Genomic DNA, 23,603 nt, shown 5'->3' with positions numbered 1-23,603 from the left:
TCAGAAGGGGCAAAAAAGAGAATTTCCCTTTAGGCATTAATAAAATACCACAAGGAATAAGAAAGATCTTGTGATTTAACGCCTGAAAAACGTCTTGTGGAACAGACGTCAAGTTCGGTGCCATTTGTTCCCAAACGGGCACTTTTCAAGGAACAGACCACATCCTGCAAATTACACCCAACCTCCAAAGACTTTCCCACTTTGACAGAACTAGGCTAAGGATGAGACTGAAGATACAAGCCTAGCCATGGTGAGAGAGAGCATTGTCCTGTACTGATAGAGGAGGGAGACACAGACAGAAGAGAGAGGTGGCTTTGGGCGATCTGAGAAAGCCCGTACGTAGCGTGGGATCCATTGCTGAGACAGACACCCTAATATAATTCAAGGTCTAATTGACTGTTGATAGATGCACACATACACATGTACACCCACAAACATACACATACAAATACAAATACAAATGCATGCACACACATACACACACACACACACACGCACACACACACATGAACTTTTCTCACTTTAGAGGTGTGTCTGTTCCCATTTTTCCTTGCACCTCCGGTTGTGATTGTGTTGGTAGAAGCACTTGGGATTGTGTAGAAGTCTGGTCACTCCAAAGTAAGCTGAACCTGTCTTAACAGGAAGTGACCTGTGTGTTTCCCGGATAGGTGAAGATGGACATGGAGTGGTTCTACTGAAATTATTGATTTCTCTCATTCTCTCTGCCTCCCCACCCCCCCCGCCCTCTCTCTCTCCTCCCGGGTCTGATCTACAGCTCTGTGTGTGTTTAGGGGGGGGGGGGGGTTGGGAAGAGGTGGTGTTAGATTGGTGACCCCTCTCCTCCCTCTCTCCATCCAGTCTCATTGATTCACCATTAAACCTGTCAAGAGCTGAAACCTCCTATCACAGGCAGGCATGCTCAGTATGCTAGGTGCCACCCACCCACTGGATGCTGCAGGCTGCTGCTTCAGCCAAGCTAGCTGTGTGGCTCACATTAGCATTAGCTGTGTGGTTACATTCATTAGCAGGGCCAGAGTGTGTCTCACACTTGCATATTGAGATGTGGAGAGAGACACTTCCCCCCCCCCTCATATCTGCTGCTCGCCGCCGGTGAATAAGCATTAAGTCCACAATTAATTAGGGATCGATGTTAAGCTGTCAGCTCCCTCTGGCTCTCATCCCCAACATCCCTCACATGCTCTCCACACACGCACACACACACACACACACACACTGCGTACAGGTAAACATGGCCCTGCCTAATGATTTATGACACTACATGTACAAAGCACAATCACATATATGTGCTGAATGGGGCCAACTTGTGATTTTTTTTCCTTTTCCTACACTGGGACTCACTTTCATCTAAGACAGATGGTTCCATAAATAGCTAATGTACTGCATTAACTGGAGACAAATGGTGTGGTAGATGTTCAGTCCCCTCCTCTCCACCCTCCTCAGGTACAGCTCTCCGAGGTAGATGCTCACTTCCTGCCATGCGAAGGAAATGAGTTCTGCTCAGTAAGCAGTCCAGCTTCACTGAACTACGGAGTTTCACGTGCCTCATGTTTGTTCTGTTTGGTTTTTTTCTTTAAATGTTTTTATTGTTTTATCTGATGTTAAAAATATAAAGACACAGAGGGGTGTCCGACTAGCATAGTGGTCCATTCCATTGCTTACCAACACGGGGCTCGTCGGTTCGAATCCCCGCGTTACCTCCGGCTTGGTCGGGCATCTCTACAGACACAATTGACCGTGTCTGCAGGTGGGAAGCCAGATGTGGGTATGTGTCCTGGTCGCTGCACTAGCGCCTCCTCTGGTCGGTCAGGGCGCCTGTTTGGGGGCAGGGGGAACTGGGGGGAATAGTGTGATCCTCCCATGCACCACTTCCCCCTGGCGAAACTCCTCACTGTCAGGTGAAAAGAAGCAGCTGGCGACTCCACATGTATGGGAGGAGGCATGTGTTAGTGTGCAGCCCTCCCCGGATTGGCAGAGGGGGTGGAGCAGCGACCAGGACGGCTCGGAAGAGTGGGATAGTTGGCCGAGTACAATTGGCGGGGAATAAATAAAGACAGGGATCGTGAGATAGAGAATTACAGTCCATGGGGTAAAGGTAATGAGCTGCTTTTGACCCCCATGATTTCACAAAAACACCCCACACCGTCCTGTGCCAGCTGAGCAATCTGTCTCGTCACCTGGGGACCGGAAACTTATCTCCTGTTTAACTGACCAGCTGCCGGTTGTGTTTTATTTCACAGTCCTCGCACATTTGTCTCCTATAGCGGGAACAGGTTGTCTTTTAAATCATGTGCCACGTGAGCGCCGCAGATGCACCTCTCCCTCTGAGGGAGGCTCTAATGAAAATGAAGGCTGAAAATTGGATGGTGCTGTGCTCCTAATGGAGCCCCAGAGAGGGCTCCGTCTTTCCCTGCTCCAGAAGCTACGGCTCGGGGAGAAGCCTGACGCTGCTGCATTTCTTTTTTCTTTTTTTTTCTTTTTTTTTTTTTTTTTTTGGTGCGAGGGAAGGAGCCGAGCAGTTAAGCGCGATTAGCGTCCGAGTTCCTACCCGTCTTACTTGACCCCGTTTAGCCCAGGCGGAAATGTGCTGAATTAGGTCTGCGCGCTTGAAGAATGCCCGGCTGTGCCGCTGTTAATTATGAGCAAGTCTTAAATACAGCAGGAGTGATGTAGGCATGGGGAAGGGGGGTGAGGGGTGGAGAGAGAGAGAGAGAGAGAGAGAGAGAGAGAGAGAGAGAGAGAGAGAGAGAGAGAGAGAGAGAGAGAGAGAGAGAGAGAGAGAGAGAGAGAGAGAGAGAGAGAGAGAGAAAGCAGGAGGAGGGAAAAAGAAAGAGGAAAGTGTGCGGTTCCGGTGAATTAGGCACGCAGTGGTGGGAATGGGGTTTTTTTTTTTCCCCATTAGAGGAGATCACCCTGCAGGCCAGCACTCCTACCGACAGCTGCCATTCTCTCTGCACGTCCCCAAACACCCCCCGCCCCCCACCCCCCCGTCCCTTACGGCTGCAGATTGGCATCTGGCACATATGGCATCTGGTAACCTCTAAACTGAGGTCAACGACTCATCCCTCACCTCAGGACTTGTGTTTGTATATCATTTGAAAACCCCTCCATCTCGTCCAGGCTTGCTATCTTTCAGCTTCCCTGTGTCCCCCGTCCCCCCGTCTCCCCCATCCCCCCCGGCCGAACCTGTGGAGTGACACCGACCCGTCTGCGCGGCGTCACATCGCCACATTCATCTTCTGTTTTGAGAAAAACAAACCAAGCAGCCAGCCAGATAAAAAACAAAAGAGTAAATAAACATAGAAAAGCAGAAAGGAAGCACGCGGATGGGGGGGGGGGGGGGGAGGTGCCTGGTCTTGCCGGGGAAGAGCGCCGCAGCGTTCTTATATTCATCAAAACCTGCGACGCAAGCACACAACACTGTTCTTCATTCACCTCGGCTGTCGTAACCGCAGGCGGTGGCTTCTGCCACCTTCATCCACTGACACCATACCGCAGTCCGTCTGTGCCTCCCGACACACACACACACAAACACACACACACACACACACACACACACACACATACACATGAGTCATCCGGAGATGCAACACTCACCGTGCGGAGAGGGCTCACTCACATCCGCGGCCACGGCGGCGACAGCGGCGGGTTGTCCTGCTGGCACCGCCACGGCGGCGGGAGGCGACGTGGCTGCGTGAGCGTCAGTACTCCGGCGGTGTGCGACCATGTGGGGAAGAGCCCGCAGCTATTCCTCCCCCTTTATCTCCGCCAACATGCGTCCTCTTTCTCCTCCGCCGCGACAACGAGTGTGAGGGAGGGAAATATGGGCCGCCTCCTCCTCCGCTGAGTTAGAGAGAGAGAGAGAGAGAGAGAGAGAGAGAGAGAGAGAGAGAGAGAGAGAGAGAGAGAGAGAGAGAGAGAGAGAGAGAGAGAGAGAGAGAGAGAGAGAGGGTTGAGTTACTGAGGGATCTGTGTGTGTGTGTTTGTGTGTGTGTGTGTGTGTGAGAGAGAGAGAGAGAGAGAGAGAGAGAGAGAGAGAGAGAGAGAGAGAGAGAGAGAGAGAGAGAGAGAGAGAGAGAGAGAGAGAGAGAGAGAGAGAGAGAGAGCATGATAGAGGAAAGAGAGAGAGGAGAGAGTCAATGAGTATTGTGTTGTGTTGTGTGTGTGTGGATGTGTGAGAGAGGGAGTTGTGTTTCATGCAGAGCAGCAGGCTGTCCTCCTTCCATACCTCCCTTCTGCCGTTAGACAGCAGATCAGCCATCACTCCGTCCATCCTGCTGCCAGGCTCACCAACACTGATAACCATGCACACACACACTCTGACACAAACCAACACACTCTAAATACACACACGGACATAAACACACGGGTGACACTGCACATATAGAAACACGCACGTAAACATACACACCCATCAATGCACTCACACACACACACACACACACACCCTGACGTAAACACAGCGGCATGCTTTTAACGCGTAGGGTCAGATGCATACATTAACACACCAAGAGACAAACACAGACACACACATCAACACACACACACACTGCCATCTATGCATGGACACACACTGGTGTAGCTCCCTGGAGACAGACCAATCTCTGTTCAGCTTCAGGGCTGCATCGCTGGAGCTGCTGGGGAGGGTGGTTGGCTGAGCAGGCTGTCAGTCAGTCATGATCCCCTGTATCCCTGAGGCACACGGGGGTGGGGGGGGTGCTAAGGCAGAGGGGGGGTGCTGAGGCAGAGGGGGGATGCTAAGGCAGAGGGGGGGTGCTAAGGCAGAGGGGGGGTGCTAAGTGCGTAGGAAGAAAGAACTGTGTGTGTTTATCATAGTGAATGAAGGAAGAGGAGGGATGAAGACTGGATGTGAGTTTTCATGAAGACTGACATCTGCGTTTGACTCGCCCACGGTTTTGGAGGCAACAACAAGCTGCACGTTCTCCCTTCTCACTGCTTTTGTTTACGCCCTTCTGCTTGGCAAGTTTCTTTGGTTTTTCTTTTTTAGTGCACCACACGTTTTGTGTGTTTGGCACCATGCTAGCCACAATCCCACTGATGGGACATATGTCGCACACACTGATGGGACATATGTCATACAAAGTGGTAAAAACAAAGAGCCCTCTCTCTGGTCAACGTATTGATTTGACAGACAGCCTTGGAAAACACACCACACGCACATGCGTGCGCACACACACACACACACACACACACACACACACACACACGCATGCATGCATGCACACACATGCACGTGCACACATGCGCGCACACATCACACATACACGCACATATGCAAGCGCGCACACATACTCATGCACACACATGCACGTGCACACACCTACACACATGCATGCACACACACATGCACACACACACACACACACACACACACACACACACACACACACACACACACACACACACACACACACACACATGCACACACCCAGAAAAAGATGGCAATAACCCCATTTTTGCAGCACCTGGGTTATTTTCAGTGACTGCTGTTGCACGTGTACTGTGTTGTGTGTCATCACAGATATTGTAAATTATTCTTATCATCGAGGACGCCGTGCCGGTGTTCTCCCACTCAGGACTTCATTGAAAGAATACTGCAGCTGCACAAGGTTTGTGAAGTGGTTTATCACAGAGGGAGAGAAATGGAGCCTCTGACTGTGGGGTGTTGATGTCAACTACTGCAGTGTTTCTATTCCCCTGTGGTCTCTGAGCTACACCTACTGAGAGAGAGGGAGGGAGACAGAGAGAGAGGGGGGGGGAGGGAGACAGAGAGGAGCCTTATGAAGATGACTAAATTTTTCTCTCCTAACAACCTCTTTTGCTCTCCCTGCAGTATCTCTCTCTCTCTTGCTCTCTCGCTCTCTCTCTTGCTCTCTCGCTCTCTCTCACTCACTCTTCACCAGTCTGTTGAGCATTCTGTATGGAGGAGTGCGTTCTGACTGAACCTCACCTGTTGTGAATTGGGATTTCACCAATATCCCGCCGGAGAACAAAGCCTTATGGGCTGCGGTTTACGTAATAATGTATCGGTTAAGGTAATAATGTATTGGTTTGGCTTGAAATGAGTTTTGACAGTGTGGCCCTCAGATGTTGCCGCATGATTGAGTGAGGTGATGGAGACTGGTGGGAGGCTCCGAGATCGATTCCCCTCGCAGCTCCATCACACAAAGCGGATGGGACATCCAAACTGCCGGGGTATCTGTGGTGTTTGAGCACCTGTTAAAAATCCCAGATGATGAAATCAGGTTGTGGAAGGGATAGAGAGACCTGCAGAGAAGCGAGATGAGATGGAAGAAAGAGCGATCGCAGGCTCACACTGCTAGCGGAATACATAAATAGGTGTGGGCTTGTTTTCTGGGGGGGGGGGGGGTTAGCACATCTCTATCATTTCCATGTTATTTGGCTGTGTAGTGCTCAGCCTTTAACCTTTTGGACTCATGTTTATTGCCCCCCCCCCTCAGGTCCCCAAGGAACCCCAAGCAGAAGATCATCAAGCGAGTCATCGCTCTGGAGGGAGACTTCATCAGGTAGGAACCAGAACCTTCCCTCATGGACTAATTAAAATACACTGTGGAAAGAGCACCCCTCTCCTATCTACTGGATGCCTCACGCTGTTCAGGCACTCTATTAGATGCACGCACGAAGAGAGGTGTTCTGGCTAACAAAAATTGCAAGCATAACACAAGCCTGGGCCGTCCGGGTAGCGTAGCGGTCTATTCCGTTGCCTACCAACACAGGGATCGCCAGTTCGAATCCCCATGTTACCTCCATCTTGGTCGGACATCCCTACAGACACAATTGGCCGTGTCTGCGGGTGGGAAGCTGGCTGTGGGTATGTCTCCTGGTCGCTGCACTAGCGTCTCCTCTGGTCAGTCGGGGCACCTATTCGGCGGGGGAACGGGGGGGAATAGCGTGATCCTCCCACACGCTACATCCCCTTGGGTAAACTCCTCACTGTCAGGTGAAAAGAAGCGGCTGGCGACTCCACATGTATCGGAGGAGGCATGTGGTAGTCTGCAGCCCTGCGCGGATCGGCAGAGGTGGTGAAGCAATGACCAGCACGGCTTAGAAGAGTGGGGTAATTGGCTGGATGCAATTGGAGAGAAAGGGTGGGGGTGGGGGTAAATAAATAAATAACACAAGCCTGGCACTTCTTCATGGCCAAAACTGACATGAACTTGCCAGGGTTGGCTTGCACCAGCTGGGCATACGCCCGGACTTGTACCAGCTGAGCCAGCGTAGAATGCACCTGAGGTCAGGTGGGGGGGGGGGGGAATACACCCCTGTAGACATAAGGGGTGGGGGGGGGGGTTGTTGCTTAAAACATTAAATATCACAGTCCTTAGAGGACCCTGGCACTTAGTTATCAAATACTAGGCTGGTAAATTATAGTCCAGGTACAACCTTTTAAAGTGGTCTTCAGCAGACACCACAAACCAATCACATACAATGTCGGCATTCTCCAGGGCTTCATCCCCTGCTGAAACACACACACACACACACACACACACACACACACACACACACACACACACACACACACATGCTGCGTGGTTGATTGTAGACAGGTGTTACTTGTTGCCAGCTGAACCACTCTTTAATTCTGCATGCGTCCTAATGCATCAGCCACGATGCGTCGACATCATAGAGTTCATAAGTAGTGTGTTTCCAGATGGATGAGAATATCCAGAGACTGGACAGATCCTGTCTGTGTATGGGGACGGTGAGTTTATTGGATGTTTTTTTTCGGCTGAGTTGGACTGTGTGAATTAGTTGATAACATCTCGCCTCAATTAAAGAACATCTCCAATAGTCTACTTTCTTCGAGTTTGTTCCTTCGTCTGAATGGTTCATTTCGTTTTCTAATCTTTTGTTTTTCTCAGAGGACATTCTGTTATTTGCATATGTTAAGTAAATAAATGAATACGTCAGTGAATAAGTTTTGAGTTCGCAAATCGTTCCTTACCAATAATCAAGGCTCGGCGTTTTCGGTTTTTACCGATTTTCACCGAAAAATACCCAGATTTCTAAACTGATTTCCACCCGGATTTTATGTTTCCACAGATCCAAAAGTTGTTCCTGTTCGTGTGAGGTTATGTAGAAGTGCCCTCTTGTGGTGAAATTCGGCATGCTGGATGGCTTTGAAAATTAAAAACCGAAAACGCTGAGCCTTGCCAATAATGTAATCCAGCAGCATACACTGCCTAGCAACATTCACATCTTAGGATGCGTCAGTATGAGCGTGCACTACTGATGCCGGACTGGGCTGTCTAGTTGTGTTTTTAGATATAAACAGGTAGGGCATCCGGGTGGCATAGCGGTCTATTCCGTTGCCAACCAACACGGGGATCACCGGTTTGAATCCCCGTGTTACCTCCGGCTTGGTCAGGCTTCCCTACAGACACAATTGGCCATGTCTGCTGGTGGGAAGTCGGATGTGGGTATGTGTCCTGGTCGCTGCACTAGCGCCTCCTCTGGTTGATCGGGGCACCTGTTCAGGGGGGAGGGGAAACTTGGAGAAATAGCGCAATCCTTCCACGCGCGACGTCCCCCTGGTGAAACTCACTGTCAGGTGAAAAGAAGCGGCTGATGACTCCATATGTATGGGAGGAGGCATGTGGTAGTCTGCAGCCCTCTCCGGGTCGGCAGAGGGGGTGGAGCAGCAACTGGGACGACTCGGAAGAGAGGAGTAATTAGCCAAGTACCACTGGGGAGAAAAAGGGGGGGGAAATGTTTTTTTTAAAAAGACGTGAACAGGACAGGAAGCGGGGCAGGCTAAGCTAACTGCTAAGCCCACAAAGACCGGCAGTTCCGACAGTCATCCTGGCTGGTGTTCGTTCCCTTGGACAGTGATTTTGTGTTTAGTTTGGGTGTGCTCCAATTATTCGGGCATCACATTACTCAGCCTCCCGAGGAAAGTCTACTCTAGGGTGCTGGAAAGGAGACGCCGACCGATTGTCGAACCTCGCATCCAGGAGGAACAATGCGGATTGCATTCTGGCCATGGAACAACGGACCAACTCTTTACCCTTGCAGAAGTGCTGAGGGAGGAGTTTGACCAGCCAGTCTACATGTGTTTTGCAGACTTAGAGGAGGCTTACAACCGTGTACCCCAGGGCACTCTTACTGCGAGAGTATGGGGTACTGTTTTATTCCAGTTGCTACAAGCCATCCGGTCCTTGTATAACCAAAGTGAGAGCTGTGTCCATACTCTTGGCATAAAGTCAAACACATTTTTGGTGGGTGTCGGACTCCGCCAAGGTGGTCCCTTGTCTTCTTTTTGTGATATTCATAGACAGGATCTCAAAGCCCAGCCAAGGTGAGGAGTGTGTCCATTTTGGAAACCTCATAATTGCATCTCTGCTCTTCACAGATGATGTGGTTTTGTTGGCTTCATCAGAACGCAACCTCCGGTGCGCACTGGGTAGTTTGGCGAAACTCCTCGCTGTCAGGTGAAAAGAAGCGGCTGGCGACCCCACATCTAACGGAGGGGACATGTGGTAGTCTGCAGCCCTCCCCGGATCGGCAGAGGGGGTGGAGCAGTGACCGGTACGGCTCGGAAGAGAGGAGTAATTGGCCGGGTGCAATTGGGGAGGAAAGGAGGGGGGCTATTTTACTTACCCTCACCAAGAAAACAATAAAATATGTCAGAAAACCGGGTAAAAGCGAATGAAGATGAGAGGTTTTTCCGTGTCAGATGTCAGTCTGTTTTATTCCAGAGTGCATATTTATGCACTAAAGATGTTGATATGACCGAAGTGTTTGCTGCACCAAGCTTTGTGCATTTTGCTCTGTGGAATAAAATATAATTATGTCAGCCGAGTCCTCCTATGCATTGATAGATTGTAGGTTTCCTACCATTAGGATACTCTATAGAGAATGGGGCAGCCAAACAGATGGAGCTCAAGCATCAAATAAAGTGCCATTCTTATCTATAGTTTTCTGATGGACTTGATCCAACCATTGGTCCCCTGTCTGTGTCCTGCTGTTGGTTGACTTATGAGAGGCCTCAGGCAGGCTGAAGCCTTAACTGACATCATGGTGCCAGGAAGCTTTGGGCTCATGCAGAATGTTAACTTAATGTGCCATATTATTTACTGCATATGAAGCTGTATATAAATTAAGCGCTGGGATTGTTAGGGTCTACTAATACTGTTCCATTGCTTTTGTTGCTTCAGATACCATGGTTCCCTTGAATTGTTAAGGGCAATAGTGTGTTGTTATATAGTTACCCTTTTTATATGAGAATGGGTATAAGTTAAGATTTGAACCAAATTAATTCTAAGAAAGGCATAATGCTGGTATCAGATCACCTTTACAATACCATAGCTCTCTTTACTCTGCCATTAATCAAAAGTCTCTTTCACCCCTCCGGCCTGTTTAAAATGCAGCAGCAAGGGTTTCAACTGAAAAAAGATTTAATCACCAATTCTGGCAACTCTCACTAGTTACCTGATGGGTGAAGAATTGAGATTTTCCAATTTTCTGTAAACCTCTGAAACGTCTATGAGCCAGTGTGTGGCCTCAGATCATCAGACAAGTCCATCTGGCCATTCTTCTTTTTTTTTTGGGATTGTTCCCCCTTTTTCTCCCAATTGTATTTGGCCAATTACCCCACTCTTCCGAGCCGTCCTGGTTGCTGCTCCACCCCCTCTGCCGATCCGGGGAGGGCTGCAGACTACCACATGCCTCCTCCGATACATATGGAGTCACCAGCCGCTTCTTTTCACCTGACAGTGAGGAGTTTCACCAGGGTCACGTAGCATGTGGGAGGATCACGCTATTCCCCCCAGTCGCCCCCCCCCCCCGAACAGGCGCTCCAACTGACCAGAGGAGGCGCTAGTGCAGTGACCAGGACACACACCCACATCTGGCTTCCCATTCGCAGACACGGCCAATTGTGTCTGTAGGGACACCCGACCAATCTGGAGACAACACAGGGATTCGAACTGGCGATCCCCGTGTTGGTAGGCAATGGAACAGACCACCACACTACCCGGACGCCCCTCCTCTGACCATTCTTGACTCAAAACTAAAGTTGAATGAGCTTTGGACAAAAGCCAATCAATTAGGCTTTTTACATAGCACATTTGAAGCTGAGGTTCAAGTCAGATTTGAAATGGCATACAAGATAAAATGCATGAGAAATTACAGCTTATAATAAATGAATAAAGATAGACTGAAATCAGCTAAAATTGTCCTGAAATTAAGAAGATGGAGAAAACAAACAACAAATTAAAAGCTTTAAGTGGGGCTGAAAAAAGAAAGGTTTTGGTCAGTGCTTAAAAGCTTTAATCGATTTAGTCACCCTCAGATTCAAAGGGTGGCGGTCCCATACGGGCTAATATAATCTTAAAGCAGCTTCGACATCAGTTGTGTTGGTGCATTTCTGGGCTCTGGAATAACCTGCCTGAGGTGCTTTGGCTAGCAGAATTAAAATAATCTTTTAAACAACTTCTTACAAGACAACTTATTTTTGCAAGCTTGCTTTTGAGATGGCGCTTAGCTTTTACACGTACACTGTCGGTGGCACATTATGATCTGTTTTTAACAATGGAAAGGGATTTTTTTTTAAACTCAACAGAGAAAACTTAGAATAAGTACCAGTTCCAAGATCACTAACATCTCATTGAGCAACAAATAGCACGGATTTATCAATTTCACCCTCATCTGGAGTCCTCCAGCCCTACGTTAACTTCAACCTCATCAGGTTTAACAAGCCTTTGACACCAAGGACATCTTCACAAATCACTCCAGTTCCTCCCCTTAATGGTGACCACTGTTATGACCATGTGATTAATGATAAGATCATCCTTTGTCATCCTTTGGAGAAGAGGACAGTGAGCTGTCTTCTCCTTCAGTGTTAAGGCCTGGAAGGACCTGGAGGTGAAGATGCACAGCCTCTAAAAGGAGACGTTCTGATGATGGATGGCAGATCCTCTCCTGTCCAGTCTAAGTTGAAGGTTTTAGATGGATGGCTCTGAAGGGTCCTATGGGGACTCGGCTATACCCTCAAGACCTCCTGGTGAAGACATTGTTTCAAAGAAAGTGTACAAAAGTCATTTTCTTTCTTCTTCTGAAGAATTCATTGGTTTCCTGCATGAAGGCAGTTGTATCGCACGGTTGAAAGACTCACTATAGACCTGAATGGGAGGTGATAAGCAGCATTACCTGAAAACATGAAAAACAAAAAATGGGTAAACCAACTTAACAAATACAAAAACAGCAGATGGGGTGTCCGGGTAGCACAGCGATGTAGTCCGTTGTCTATCAAGGTGGGGATCACTGGTTCGAATCCCCGTGTTACCTCCGGCTTGGTCAGGCATCCCTACAGACACAATTGGCCGTGTATGCGGGTGGGAAGCCGGGTGTGGGTATGTGTCCTGGTCGCTGCACTAGCGCCTCCTCCGGTCGGTCGGCGCACCTGTTCAGGAGGAGGGGGAACTGGGGGGGAATAGCGTGATCCCCTCACGTGCTGCGCCCCCCTGGCAAAACTCCTCACTGTCAGGTGAAAAGAAGCAGCTGGTGACTCCACATGTATCGGAGGAAGCATGCAGTTGTCTGCAGCCCTACCCGGATCGGGGCAGAGGAGGTGGAGCAGTGACCGGCACGGCTCGGGAAAGTGGGGTAATTGGCTGGGTGCAATTGAGGAGAAAGGGGGGGGGGAATCCCCCCCCAAAAAAACAGCAGATGTCATGCCAGTTGTAGGTTGAGGTCTATTTGTCCCTGACCTCCAATCTACCATCCAATTATCTAAGCCTGCCTCGTCGGTTCTCAATCCAGTCCTCGGGGACCCCCTGACCTGTCGGTTTTCTGTTCCACCAGGTAGTTAATTAAATTTACCTGTTTTGATTAGATGGCTTGAATACCGGACACAACGGGTGAATGAAATTAAGTACCTGGTGGAACAGAAAACAAGCAGTACAGGGGCTCCCCAAGGACTGGATTAAGAACCAGGCAGTTTTTGGCGGGGGATCCCTCTCACCGGCCGTGATGACTGAACACTGGCTTTTCACCAAGAAGTTTTCAGGGGGATATCCTTTCTTTTCGTCTTATCGAGAGTTCTTCTGAATACCGCGTCATTTTCTGTACCTTTAAATGTTCCGGGTCAAAAGTTCAGAAGCGCCACGAGAATCCCTGCATGTACCATGTGCGAGGACAGGCGGGGAGATGTGCGGCACAGATGAGTCATAGCCATCTATCATCCCTAGGTATACCTTTCAAGTTGATGTGGAAGCCAGTTCCAGCCTGACCAAAGCAGGAGAGATTTGATGAGCTGGAGACCAATGCTCTAGAGGATAGAAGCAGCTGGTCCTCTTTCAAAAGCAGACGGCAGGACGACAACCACAGCAGCGCTGCATTGCTACTTCACAGACCAGGATCTGGTGTCTGTGAATCCTGCATGCTAATCAGGTCGCTCAGCTAACCGCTAGTCTATATTCATGGCTGTGTATTTAGTTATTCAACCTTCATATTTTTCACTCGGTCTGACAGAACAGAAATCTACACTTGTCCTCCCAGTGTCATATTTACATTTGTGTGGTTTGGTTTGACATTGTTTTATATATATATATACGTATAGCCAGCCTCATCTCTCACAGAGAACGTCTTGTGTTTATCTACTTCTAGTTAGAGGACAGACAGTACCGTCACTGCCAAGGTCACTGATGTTTGCAGTCTTTTCATTAAACCCACCTGTTAATGAGTTTGACTGAAGTCCCACGACTTCAGTGGACCCGAAGGTTTCGACAAAGATTCCACGTTAATTAATAACTCGGAAATGTCTGATTGGATTGAGGATTAGTGCTCATCAGGACTGTGGCTGCTTTTCGACGTGGGCCGTCGGGATACTGAGGCGCTCCTAATGTGGTGGCTACGCTGATTCTCAGCATCACACGCGGCAACATCAGGCATGAGAAAGGATCATTCGAATACGCAGTAAACTAAGTGTGCAAGTCTCTCAGACAGACAGCACATGCCAACAGGTGAACAAATGGATGACTCAGATCTCATTTCCGCTGAAGCAAGAGGAGAGCAGGGCCGGCAGAGGCATGTTGTGTGTATCATCACACTTTGCCGTCATGTAATTCGTCCTGGCTACTGTTTGTGACAGGTGTCTCCGAGCAAATTACAGGTCGCTGGCTCGGTAGGGGATGAATAATTTACGGGCCTGTAACGGCTTCGCTGGTAGCAGGGCTGGAAATGGTGACTGTCGCCCCATGTTTGCCTTTGGGAGCCAGACAGTCTTAAATCACCCCCGCCGCCACCCCCCACCCAGGACTGTCTGCCTGTCTGTCACAGGAAGAGCCCCACTCAGCCAATTATAGCCTCTTCCCTTAGACAGGGAGAGAGGACCCCTCCCCTCTCTCGCTCTCCCCCCCCCCCCTCTCTGTGGGATCTGGACAGCCATTTCAGAGATTCATCTCCAAACGGAGGCTGACTGGATGTGAATCTCCTCAGTAACAGTTTTATAAATCCAACAAGAGGAAATCGGGACTGCTAAGGGTAAAGTTGTGCAGGGGGGCAGGTACTCAGCCATGAGGTAATGGTAAGGAAATGGAAGCGAATCATGAAGTTTATTTACGCATCAACATGTGTTGTTGTGGGGAGTCCGGGTAGCATAGTGGTCCATTCCGTTATCTACCAACACTGGGATTGTCGGTTTGAATCCCCTTGTTACCTCCAGCTTGGTCGGGCATCCCTAGAGACACATTTGGCCGTATCTGCGGGTCGGAAGTCGGATGTGGGTATGTGTCCCGGTTGCTCCACTGGCACCTCCTCTGGTCAGTTGGGGCGCCTGTTTGGGGGGGGGGGAGCTGGGGGGAATGGTGTGATCCTCCCACGCATTATGTCCCCCCTGGCGAATCTCCTCACTGTAAGGTGAAAAGAAGCGGCCGGTGACTCCACATGTATGGGAGGAGGCATGTGGTAGTCTGCAGCCCTCCCCGGATCGGCAGAGGGGGTGGAGCAGAGACCGGGACGGCTCAGAAGAGTGGGGTAATTGGCCAAGTACAATTGGGAGAAAAGGGGGAGGAAATATCCAACAAAAACAACAAAAAAAAAAATTGTTGTTGCCATCTCGATCCAACACAAGCAGTCCTGGAGTTTTAACAAACCAACACATCTTCTAGACAAGACACAAAGTGGCTGATATAACAACATCTAAACAGTACAGATGGGGGTGGATGGGGCGGGATGATGGAATGAAACCCGACTTCCCCCTTGGACATCCCAACACCTGCACACTGTACTGATCAAAACAAAGCTCTTACAAAGAAACACATGCACAAACTCATGGGTCAGAGAGCCACGAGTGTGCCCTGGCTTGATCAGGAAGACCTGTCCCTTGCACGAGGACAGAGAGGACCGTCAGGGGTTGGAGCGCTGCTATATTCTGTGCTCTGTCTCTGTCGGGCACTGTGAAGCCCGGCTTCATTAAACTCCTTTCAACCTCTACTGCAACATTTATCAGCCGCAGTTAAAACCCACATTGATGAAACGGGGGAGTGTGCGTGTGCGAGAGAGAGCGAGAGAGAGAGAGAGAGAGAGTGAGAGAGAGAGAGAGAGAGAGAGAGAGAGTGAGAGAGCGAGAGAGAGAGAGAGAGAGAGAGAGAGAGAGAGAGTGAGAGAGCGAGAGAGAGAGAGAGAGAGAGAGAAGGAGGAAAGTGACATGAATGTTTAACATGCCTTAGCACAGTGTGTGCAAGCTCGCCGTGTCTGTGACGTGCTGTAACCCTTTGTTCTGTACTGGCCTAGATACCGGGAAGCGCCGCAGCATTTAGACATTGTTGTACCATCTGTAACTTCCTTTGAACTCACCCGCGGTGTTCTGGTATATCAGCATTGAGCCTCAGAGGACAGTTTGTTTTGGGGCGGCGTGCTATAATGGTAGGAGTGTACCCAACGCAGTGCGCTGTGAAGCCGGCTAACGTCGCACTTGAGTGTGTATCGTTTTAATCATAACAGTAACTTGAATTTTATAGCATCTTTCTCTTCTTTCGCACTCACGCTGCTCGGCCTCCCTGGGAAAGTCTACTCTAGGGTGCTGGAAAGGAGGCTCCGACCGATTGTCGAACCTCGGATCCAGGAGGAACAATGCGGATTCCGTCCTGGCCGTGGAACACCGGACCAACTCTTTACCCTTGCGGAAGTGCTGAGGGAGGCATGGGAGTTTGACCAGCCAGTCTACGTGTGTTTTGTGGACTTGGAGAAGGCGTAGGACCGTGTACCTTGGGGCACTGTGGGAGTATTGGGTACTGGGGCAGGTGCTACAAGCCATCCGGTCCTTGTATAACCAAAGTGAGAGCTGTGTCCATATTCTTGGCATAAAGGCAAACACGTTTTTGGTGGGTGTCGGACTCCGCCAAGGTGGTCCCTTGTCTTCTTTCTGTGATATTCATAGACAGGATCTCAAGGCGCAGCCAAGGTGAGGAGTGTGTCCGTTTTGGGAACCTCAAAATTGCATCTCTGCTCTTCACAGATGATGTGGTTTTGTTGGCTTCATCAGAACGCGACCTCTGATGCGCACTAGGGCGGTTTGCAGCTGAGTGTGAAATGGCTGGGATAAGAGTCAGCACCTCCAAGTCTGAGGCCATGGTTCTCTACCGGAAAGTGGTGGATTGCTGCCTCCGGTTGGGGATGAGTTGTTGCCTCAAGTGAAGGAGTTCAAGTATCTCAGGGTCTTGTTCATGAGTGAAGGTGGGATGGAGCGGGAGATTGACAGGCGGATTGGTGCAGCATCAGCAGTAATGGGGACGTTGTACCGGACCATTGTGGTGAAGAAGGAGCTGATCCAGGAGGCAAAGCTCTCAATTTACCAGTCAATCTTCGTTCCAACCCTCACCTATGATCATGAGCTTTGGGTAGTGGCCGAAAGGGTTGAGCTCATGGATACAAGCGGCTGATATGAGTTTCCTCCGTAGGGTGTCTGGGCTCAGCCTTAGAGATAGGGTGAGGAGCTCAGACATCCGGAGGGAGCTCGGAGTAGAGCCACTGCTCCTTCGCGTTGAAAGGAGCCTGTTGAGGTGGTTCAGGCATCTGATTAGGATGCCTCCTGGGCACCTTCCTTTGGAGGTTTTCTGGACACATTCAACTGGGGGTAGACCCAGAATTCGCTGAAGGGACTACATGTCCAATCTGGCCTGGGAAAGCCTTGGGATCCCCCAGGAAGAGCTGGAGGGTGTTGCTGGGGTGAGGGATGTCTGGAGTGCCCTACTTAGCTTGCTGCCACTGCGAGCCGACCCTGGAGTAGCGGCTGGTGGTGAGATGAGATCTTTTCTTTCTTTCTTTTTTACTTTTTCTGGGCTATTTTTGGGCCATTTTTGCCTTAATTTGACAAGAAAGTGGGGCGTGACAGGAAAGAGAGAGCTTGAGGATTGATATTCAGGATTTTAATTCAGGGTGTTGGCCATCGGGCTAAAAGCTGAGCCCATGAGGCGTGCTCCTCACTGGTTGAACCACATAGCCTGCATCTCTAACAGCACTTTACAAAGTGCTCCACAAGCAAAAGACAGAGAGGAGAGGTCCCACAAGACAGGGACGGCAGCAAGAACAAACAGAGCTTTAAGAGTGTGTGTGTGTGCATGTGTGCGGTGTGCGTGTGTGTGTGATATATCAACAAACCTAACCTGATCAGATGGACGTTAGAAAAAGCAAATCAATCGTCTTTCATTGTGTAAAGATTCTACAGTCTTTCATTCTCAAATGAAGCAGAAGATTGGGGTCATTTATGATGTCACCTTCTTCTTTTTTTTTTACTGCAAAAAAAGCAAAGCTTCTTTTTGCGAGTCAATAAATTCAGCTCTCACAGCCAAATCAATATTTATGTATCCAAGGCCCCGTTCCCCCTCCTCTCTGGTCCGCGGGCCTCCCAGACGAGCACAAGAATTCCCATTTAAAAAGTCACTGCAGTCATATTTCACAATGTTCCTCCACTAAATGATAAATCAGGGCTGGAACTGTCCCATAACAGTCCAGACGGATGATGTAGGGTACGGGACCTTCGCCTCGTAAAGATGACAGCCACAGGCTGATTGAAGCAGAGATAGACAGTGGCGAGCCGGAGATACTTCTGTGGCTACAGAAGGATGTGTGATCTGCAGTAAACAGAGCGGCTCTCTTGCCTCCGGTATGAGGCGAGAGAGCCTCCAGCATTACTGAGCGCGGTGTCTTCAGATCGCCTGTCTGTCTCAGAGGTAAGGAGGAGGTAGACGGAAAAACACTGGGATGATTTGCAGTCTGATGAACAGTAATGAAAAGAAATGAAGCTGATAATTATCTGGGATATCCAATCTGGCGTCCTGGTTGACTCCAGATCATCAGGGGGTTTTTTTTGTTTTTTTTGTTTTGTTTTTCAGCCTGGATCAATTTCTCTCCGCTGCAGGTTCCTGTCGGTGTTAACAACGCCATCATTCATCTGTTCCAAAAAGTTAACTTGTGTTTTTCTATCAATGAGTGCAGTTCATGGTGGCGCAGTGGTTAGCGCAGTCGCCTCACAGCAAGAAGGTCCTGGGTCTGATAAGCCCCGGGGTAGTCCAACCTTGGGGGTCGTCCCGGGTCGTTCTCTGTGTGGAGTTTGCATGTTCTCCCCGTGTCTTTCCTCCGGGTGTTCCGGTTTCCTCCCACAGTCCAAAGACATGTAGGTCAGGTGACTCGGCCGTACTAAATTGGCCCTAGGTGTGTGTGTGTGGGGGGGGGGGGGGTCCTGTGATGGTCTGGCAGCCTGTCCAAGGTTGTCTCCTCACCTGCTGCCCAATGACTGCTGGGATAGGCTCCAGCATCCCCGCGACCCTGAGAGCAGGATAAGCAGTTTGGATAATGGATGGATGGATGGATGGAGTGCAGTTCAGTTTGAACGCTATTCAAAACTTGCTCCGTATGTTATATTTTGCTTCCAGGCTCGGTTTACAGTAGAGCGTGCAATAAAAACCACAATTAAATCCAACATCTCTCCCTCCTGTCCTCAGGACGCTTGGTTATAAGAACCGCTACCTCCGGGTTCCTAATGGCCACTTTTGGATTGAGGGCGACCATCATGGCCACAGTCTGGACAGCAACAGTTTTGGGCCGGTAGGTAACTTCATCACACGTACATGTAGCCACACACACCCAAAATCATCTTCTTTGTCATCCAACCCATCCACAGTAGGAGACCTTCATAGGTTTCTATGTGAGGTCTGCAGCACCCAGAGTACTGGGCCTGTGTACTATGTACTGTGTATGCGAGTGTGGTGGAGGCCTACAGGTGTAAAGGTCTTTTTCCTTTCATCCTCTGCCCATCCGTACATCTGTCCATTAGCTGCTGTGGCAGTTTAGCGTTTTATTAGTGCAGTCCTCTGAAAGCAGCTCACCTCTCACTGTTGATCCAGGTTCACCCAAACCCTCACCGGTCTGCTGAGGGTGCAGTCTCTAACAGTGCTGCTTGTGTGTGTGTGTGTGTGTGTGTGTGTGTGTGTGTGTGTGTGTGTGTGTGTGTGTGTGTGTGTGTGTGTGTGTGCGCATGTGCCCGTGCATGCATGCATGTGTGTGTGCGTGCTTGTGTGCACGTGTGTGTGTGTGTGTGTGTGTGTGTGTGTGTGTGTGTGTGTGTGTGTGTGTGTGCGCATGCATGTACTTGTGTGTGCTTGTGTGTACATGTGTGCATGTATGCGCATGTGTGTACATGTGCGCATGTGTGTGTGTCTACACTTGGTTGTGTGTACATGTGCATGTGTGTGTGTGTGCGTGCGTGCATGTGTGTATGCATGCTTGTGTGCGCGTGCCTGTGAGTACATGTGCACATGTGCATGTGTGCTTGTGTGTACATGTGCCCTTGCATGCGTTAGTGTGTGTGTGTGTGTGTGTGTGTGGGTGGGTGTGTGTGTGCTTGCATGTACATGTTCGCGTGTGCGTGTGCACACACTAGCCTTCAAGGTTTCAGTAGCAGGATGGAGAGGCTCTTTAGAGGAAGAGGGAGTGAGTGTGTGTTATTGCGTTGTGTGTGCGACTGGAATGTAAAATCAGCTTTTTTGCCTTAAAAACAAGTCAAGTTCATCTCAGCCACTGATTTCAACTGATAGCAAACTCAATACCGTGTATGTTTACTGAGCTGCTGGCGAGATGGTTTCACTGGGGCCCAGTTCACCCATTACACCTTCATCATACAGAGAGAGGTCGCATTATTTATTCACCTATTTATTTATGTATTTTTCATTTTCTCATAGAAAGGGTAGCAGTATCCAGCGTATTGTGTGGTGGTGATTCTCGGAGATGCTGCTCGCTGGAGTAGAGATAATATAACGTCCTCGTATTCCCTTGTGCTACATATGAGCTCTCGTCTGTAGCATCAGCCTGGCCGTTCACCTGAAATGGATTCAGAAAGGCTCAGAAAACTTTTTCTCAGCCTCATCATGATTTCTGACTGTCTTTCAGAGGTTTTTTTTTTTTACGCATAATTTTACTCAGAAGCGAGGAGCTTCAGCATCTCAATCTAATGTCATTTCATTGGGGAAAAAAAAGGTTTGGCTGTCAGAGTTACAGGGATTTGGGTTCGGGTCATGGATCTAAGGAAACCGGTGGAGATGCAACATATTTAAACCATTTACCAACACCACAACCATGAGTACATGGCCTGTATGGATGTGTAAAGGACAAACATGTAATGATAATAATCATTACATGTTTATATAGCGCTTTTCTAGACTCTCAAAGCGCTTCATATTGAAGGAGGTAACTCACGTCAACCACCACCAATGTGTAGCACCCACCTTCGTGATGCATGGCAGCCATTTCACACCACAACGCTCACCACACATCAGCTAGAGGTGGAGAGGGAGGAATCATTGAGCCAGTTACACAGAGGGATGATTAGGTGGCCAGATGGAAAGAGCCAGGTTGGGAATTTTGCCAGGACACCGGGGAACCCCCTACTCTTTGTGATAAGTGCTACGGGATCTTTAATGACTACAGTGAATCAGGACCTCGGTTTAATGTCTCATCCGAAAGACAGCATCTCCTACAGCAAAGTGACCCCCTCACTGCACTGGGGAATTGGGATTTGTTGTTTTTATGAGGACCAGAGGGAAGTCTGCCCCCTACTGGCCCACCAACACCACTTCCAGCAGCAACTCAGTTTTCCGGGGAGGTCTTCCATCCAAGTAATAGCCAAGCCAACACCTGCTTAGCTTCCATCACTTGGCAGAGCCAGGGTACATGTTGGTATGGCTCGCCGCCGTATGGCCAGTAATGTAATAACTTCCAATAATGATCAGGTGGAATGGGGAAACGCTGCAAATTTGAAAAAGTAAGGAGAACACAAGGTGAAAAAAGCTGTTTAACTTGATAAATCAAATTTTTCTAAAGTCATTATAATTTCTTTTTGCTGATAGCATGGAGTTTAATAGAAAGAGATTCCTATCCATTCTTATTGTTGAAATCCCCGCATGGGCTGTCATATATTTATATCATATCTTCATGCCATATCTTTTTCATTTACATCTCCCACTAGCCCATTTAACATTTGAAAGCAAGAAGAGCTATATGAATAATTTAATTCAAAAACTTCAGATGCTCATTTAGATGTTTTCATGGCTAAAACATTTAATCTTATTTCTTTTATTCATCCTTTTCTACTACTACTACTTTTGGTTGCTCCCATTAGGGGTTGCCACAGCGGCTCATCCGTTTCCATTTCTTCCTGTCTTCTGCGTCTTCCTCTGTCACACCAGCCATCTGCATGTCCTCCCTCACCACATCCATAAACCTTCTCTTTGGCCTTCCTCTTTTCCTCTTTCCTGGCAGCTCCATATTCAGCATCCTTCTCCCAATATACCCAGCATCTCTCCTCCACACATGTCCAAGCCATCTCAATCTTGCCTCTCTTGCTTTGTCTCCAAACCGTCCAACTTGAGCGGTCCCTCTAATATACTCATTCCTAATCCTGTCCTTCTCCATCACTCCCAGTGAAAATCTTAGCATCTTCAACTCTGCCACCTCCACCTCTTGTCTTTTCATCAGTGCCACTGTCTCCAAACCATATAACATAGCTGGTCTCACAACCATCTTGTAAACCTTCCCTTTAACTCTTGCTGGTACCCTTCTGTCACAAATCACTCCTGCCACTCTTCTCCACCCACTCCACCCTGCCTGCACTCTCTTTTTCACCTCTCTACTGCACTCCCGTTACTTTGGACAGTTGACCCAAAGTATTTAAACTCAAATGCCTTTGTCACCTCCACTCCTTGCATCCTCACCATTCCACTGTCCTCCCTCTCATTCACGCATAGGTATTCCCTCTTGCTCTTACTGACTTTCATTCCTCTTCTCTCCAGTGCATACCTCCAACTCTCCAGGCTCTCCTCAACCTGCACCCTACTCTCGCTACAGATCACAATGTCATCCGCAAACATCGTCGTCCATGGAGACTCCTGCCTGATCTTGTCCGTCAACCTGTCCACCACCATTGCAAACAAGAACGGGCTCAGAGCCGATCCTCGATGTAATCCCACCTCCACCTTGAACCCATCTGTCATTCCAACCGCACACCTCACCACTGTCACACTTCCGTCATACATGTCCTGCACCACTCCTACATACTTCTCTGCAACTCCTGACTTCCTCATACAATACTAAACCTCATCTCTCGGCACCCTGTTGTATGCTTTCTCTAAATCTACAAACCCCAATTCCAATTAATTTGGGATGTTGTGTAAAACGTAAATAAAAAAGAATACAATGATTTGCTAATCCTTTTTGGCCTATATTCAGTTGAATACACTACAAAGACAAGAAATTTAATGTTCAAACTGATAAACTTTGTTTTTTTTGCAAATATTCACTCATTTTGAATTTGATGCTTGCAACACATTCCAAAGAAGCTGGAACAGGGGCATGTTCATCACTGTGTTACATCACCTTTCCTTTTAACGACACTCAATAAGCATTTGGGAACTGAGGCCACTAATTGTTGAAGCTTTGTAGGTGAAATTCTTTCCCATTCTTGCTTGATGTACGACTTCAGTTGCTCAACAGTTCGGGGTCTCCATTGTCGTATTTTGCGCTTCATAATGCGCCACACATTTTCAATGGGAGACAGGTCTGGACTGCAGGCAGGCCAGTCTAGTACCCGCACTCTTTTACTACGAAGCCACGCTGTTGCAACACGTGCAGAATGTGGCTTGGCATTGTCTTGCTGAAATAAGCAGGGACGTCCCTGAAAAAGACATCGCTTGGATGGCAGCATATGTTGCTCCAAAACCTGTATGTACCTTTCAGCATTAATGGTGCCTTCACAGATGTGCAAGTTACCCATGATGCCATGGGCACTAACACACCCCCATACCATCACAGATGCTGGCTTTTGAACTTTGCGCTGATAACAATCTGGATGGTCCTTTTCCTCTTTAGCCCGGAGGACACGACGTCCATGATTTCCAAATACAACTTGAAATGTGGACTCGTCAGACCACAGCACACTTTTCCACTTTGCTTCAGTCTGTCTGTGAATGTTCTCAACATTGGTACAAAAAGAGCCACGCATATCCATGGCTCTGTTAGCGACGGGCGTTGGTAAACATCTGATCACAAAG

General features: G+C 48.8%; 1 protein-coding gene across 1 annotated transcript in view; it reads left to right on the top strand.

The window, feature by feature from the left end:
- Nucleotides 1-23,603, top strand: part of immp2l (inner mitochondrial membrane peptidase subunit 2) — a 212,578-nt gene that overhangs the window by 169,488 nt on the left and 19,487 nt on the right. The window contains exons 4-5 of the mRNA XM_056282002.1: nucleotides 6,501-6,566; nucleotides 19,005-19,107. Coding sequence (XP_056137977.1) covers nucleotides 6,501-6,566; nucleotides 19,005-19,107 — 169 coding nt within the window. The remainder of the gene's footprint in view (nucleotides 1-6,500; nucleotides 6,567-19,004; nucleotides 19,108-23,603) is intronic.

This window comes from Lampris incognitus, chromosome 6 (assembly GCF_029633865.1).
Source record: "Lampris incognitus isolate fLamInc1 chromosome 6, fLamInc1.hap2, whole genome shotgun sequence".
NCBI classification, from domain to species: Eukaryota; Metazoa; Chordata; class Actinopteri; order Lampriformes; family Lampridae; genus Lampris; species Lampris incognitus.
Note: the sequence above shows the minus strand (reverse complement) of the source record. Positions and strands in the feature narration are given on the sequence as shown.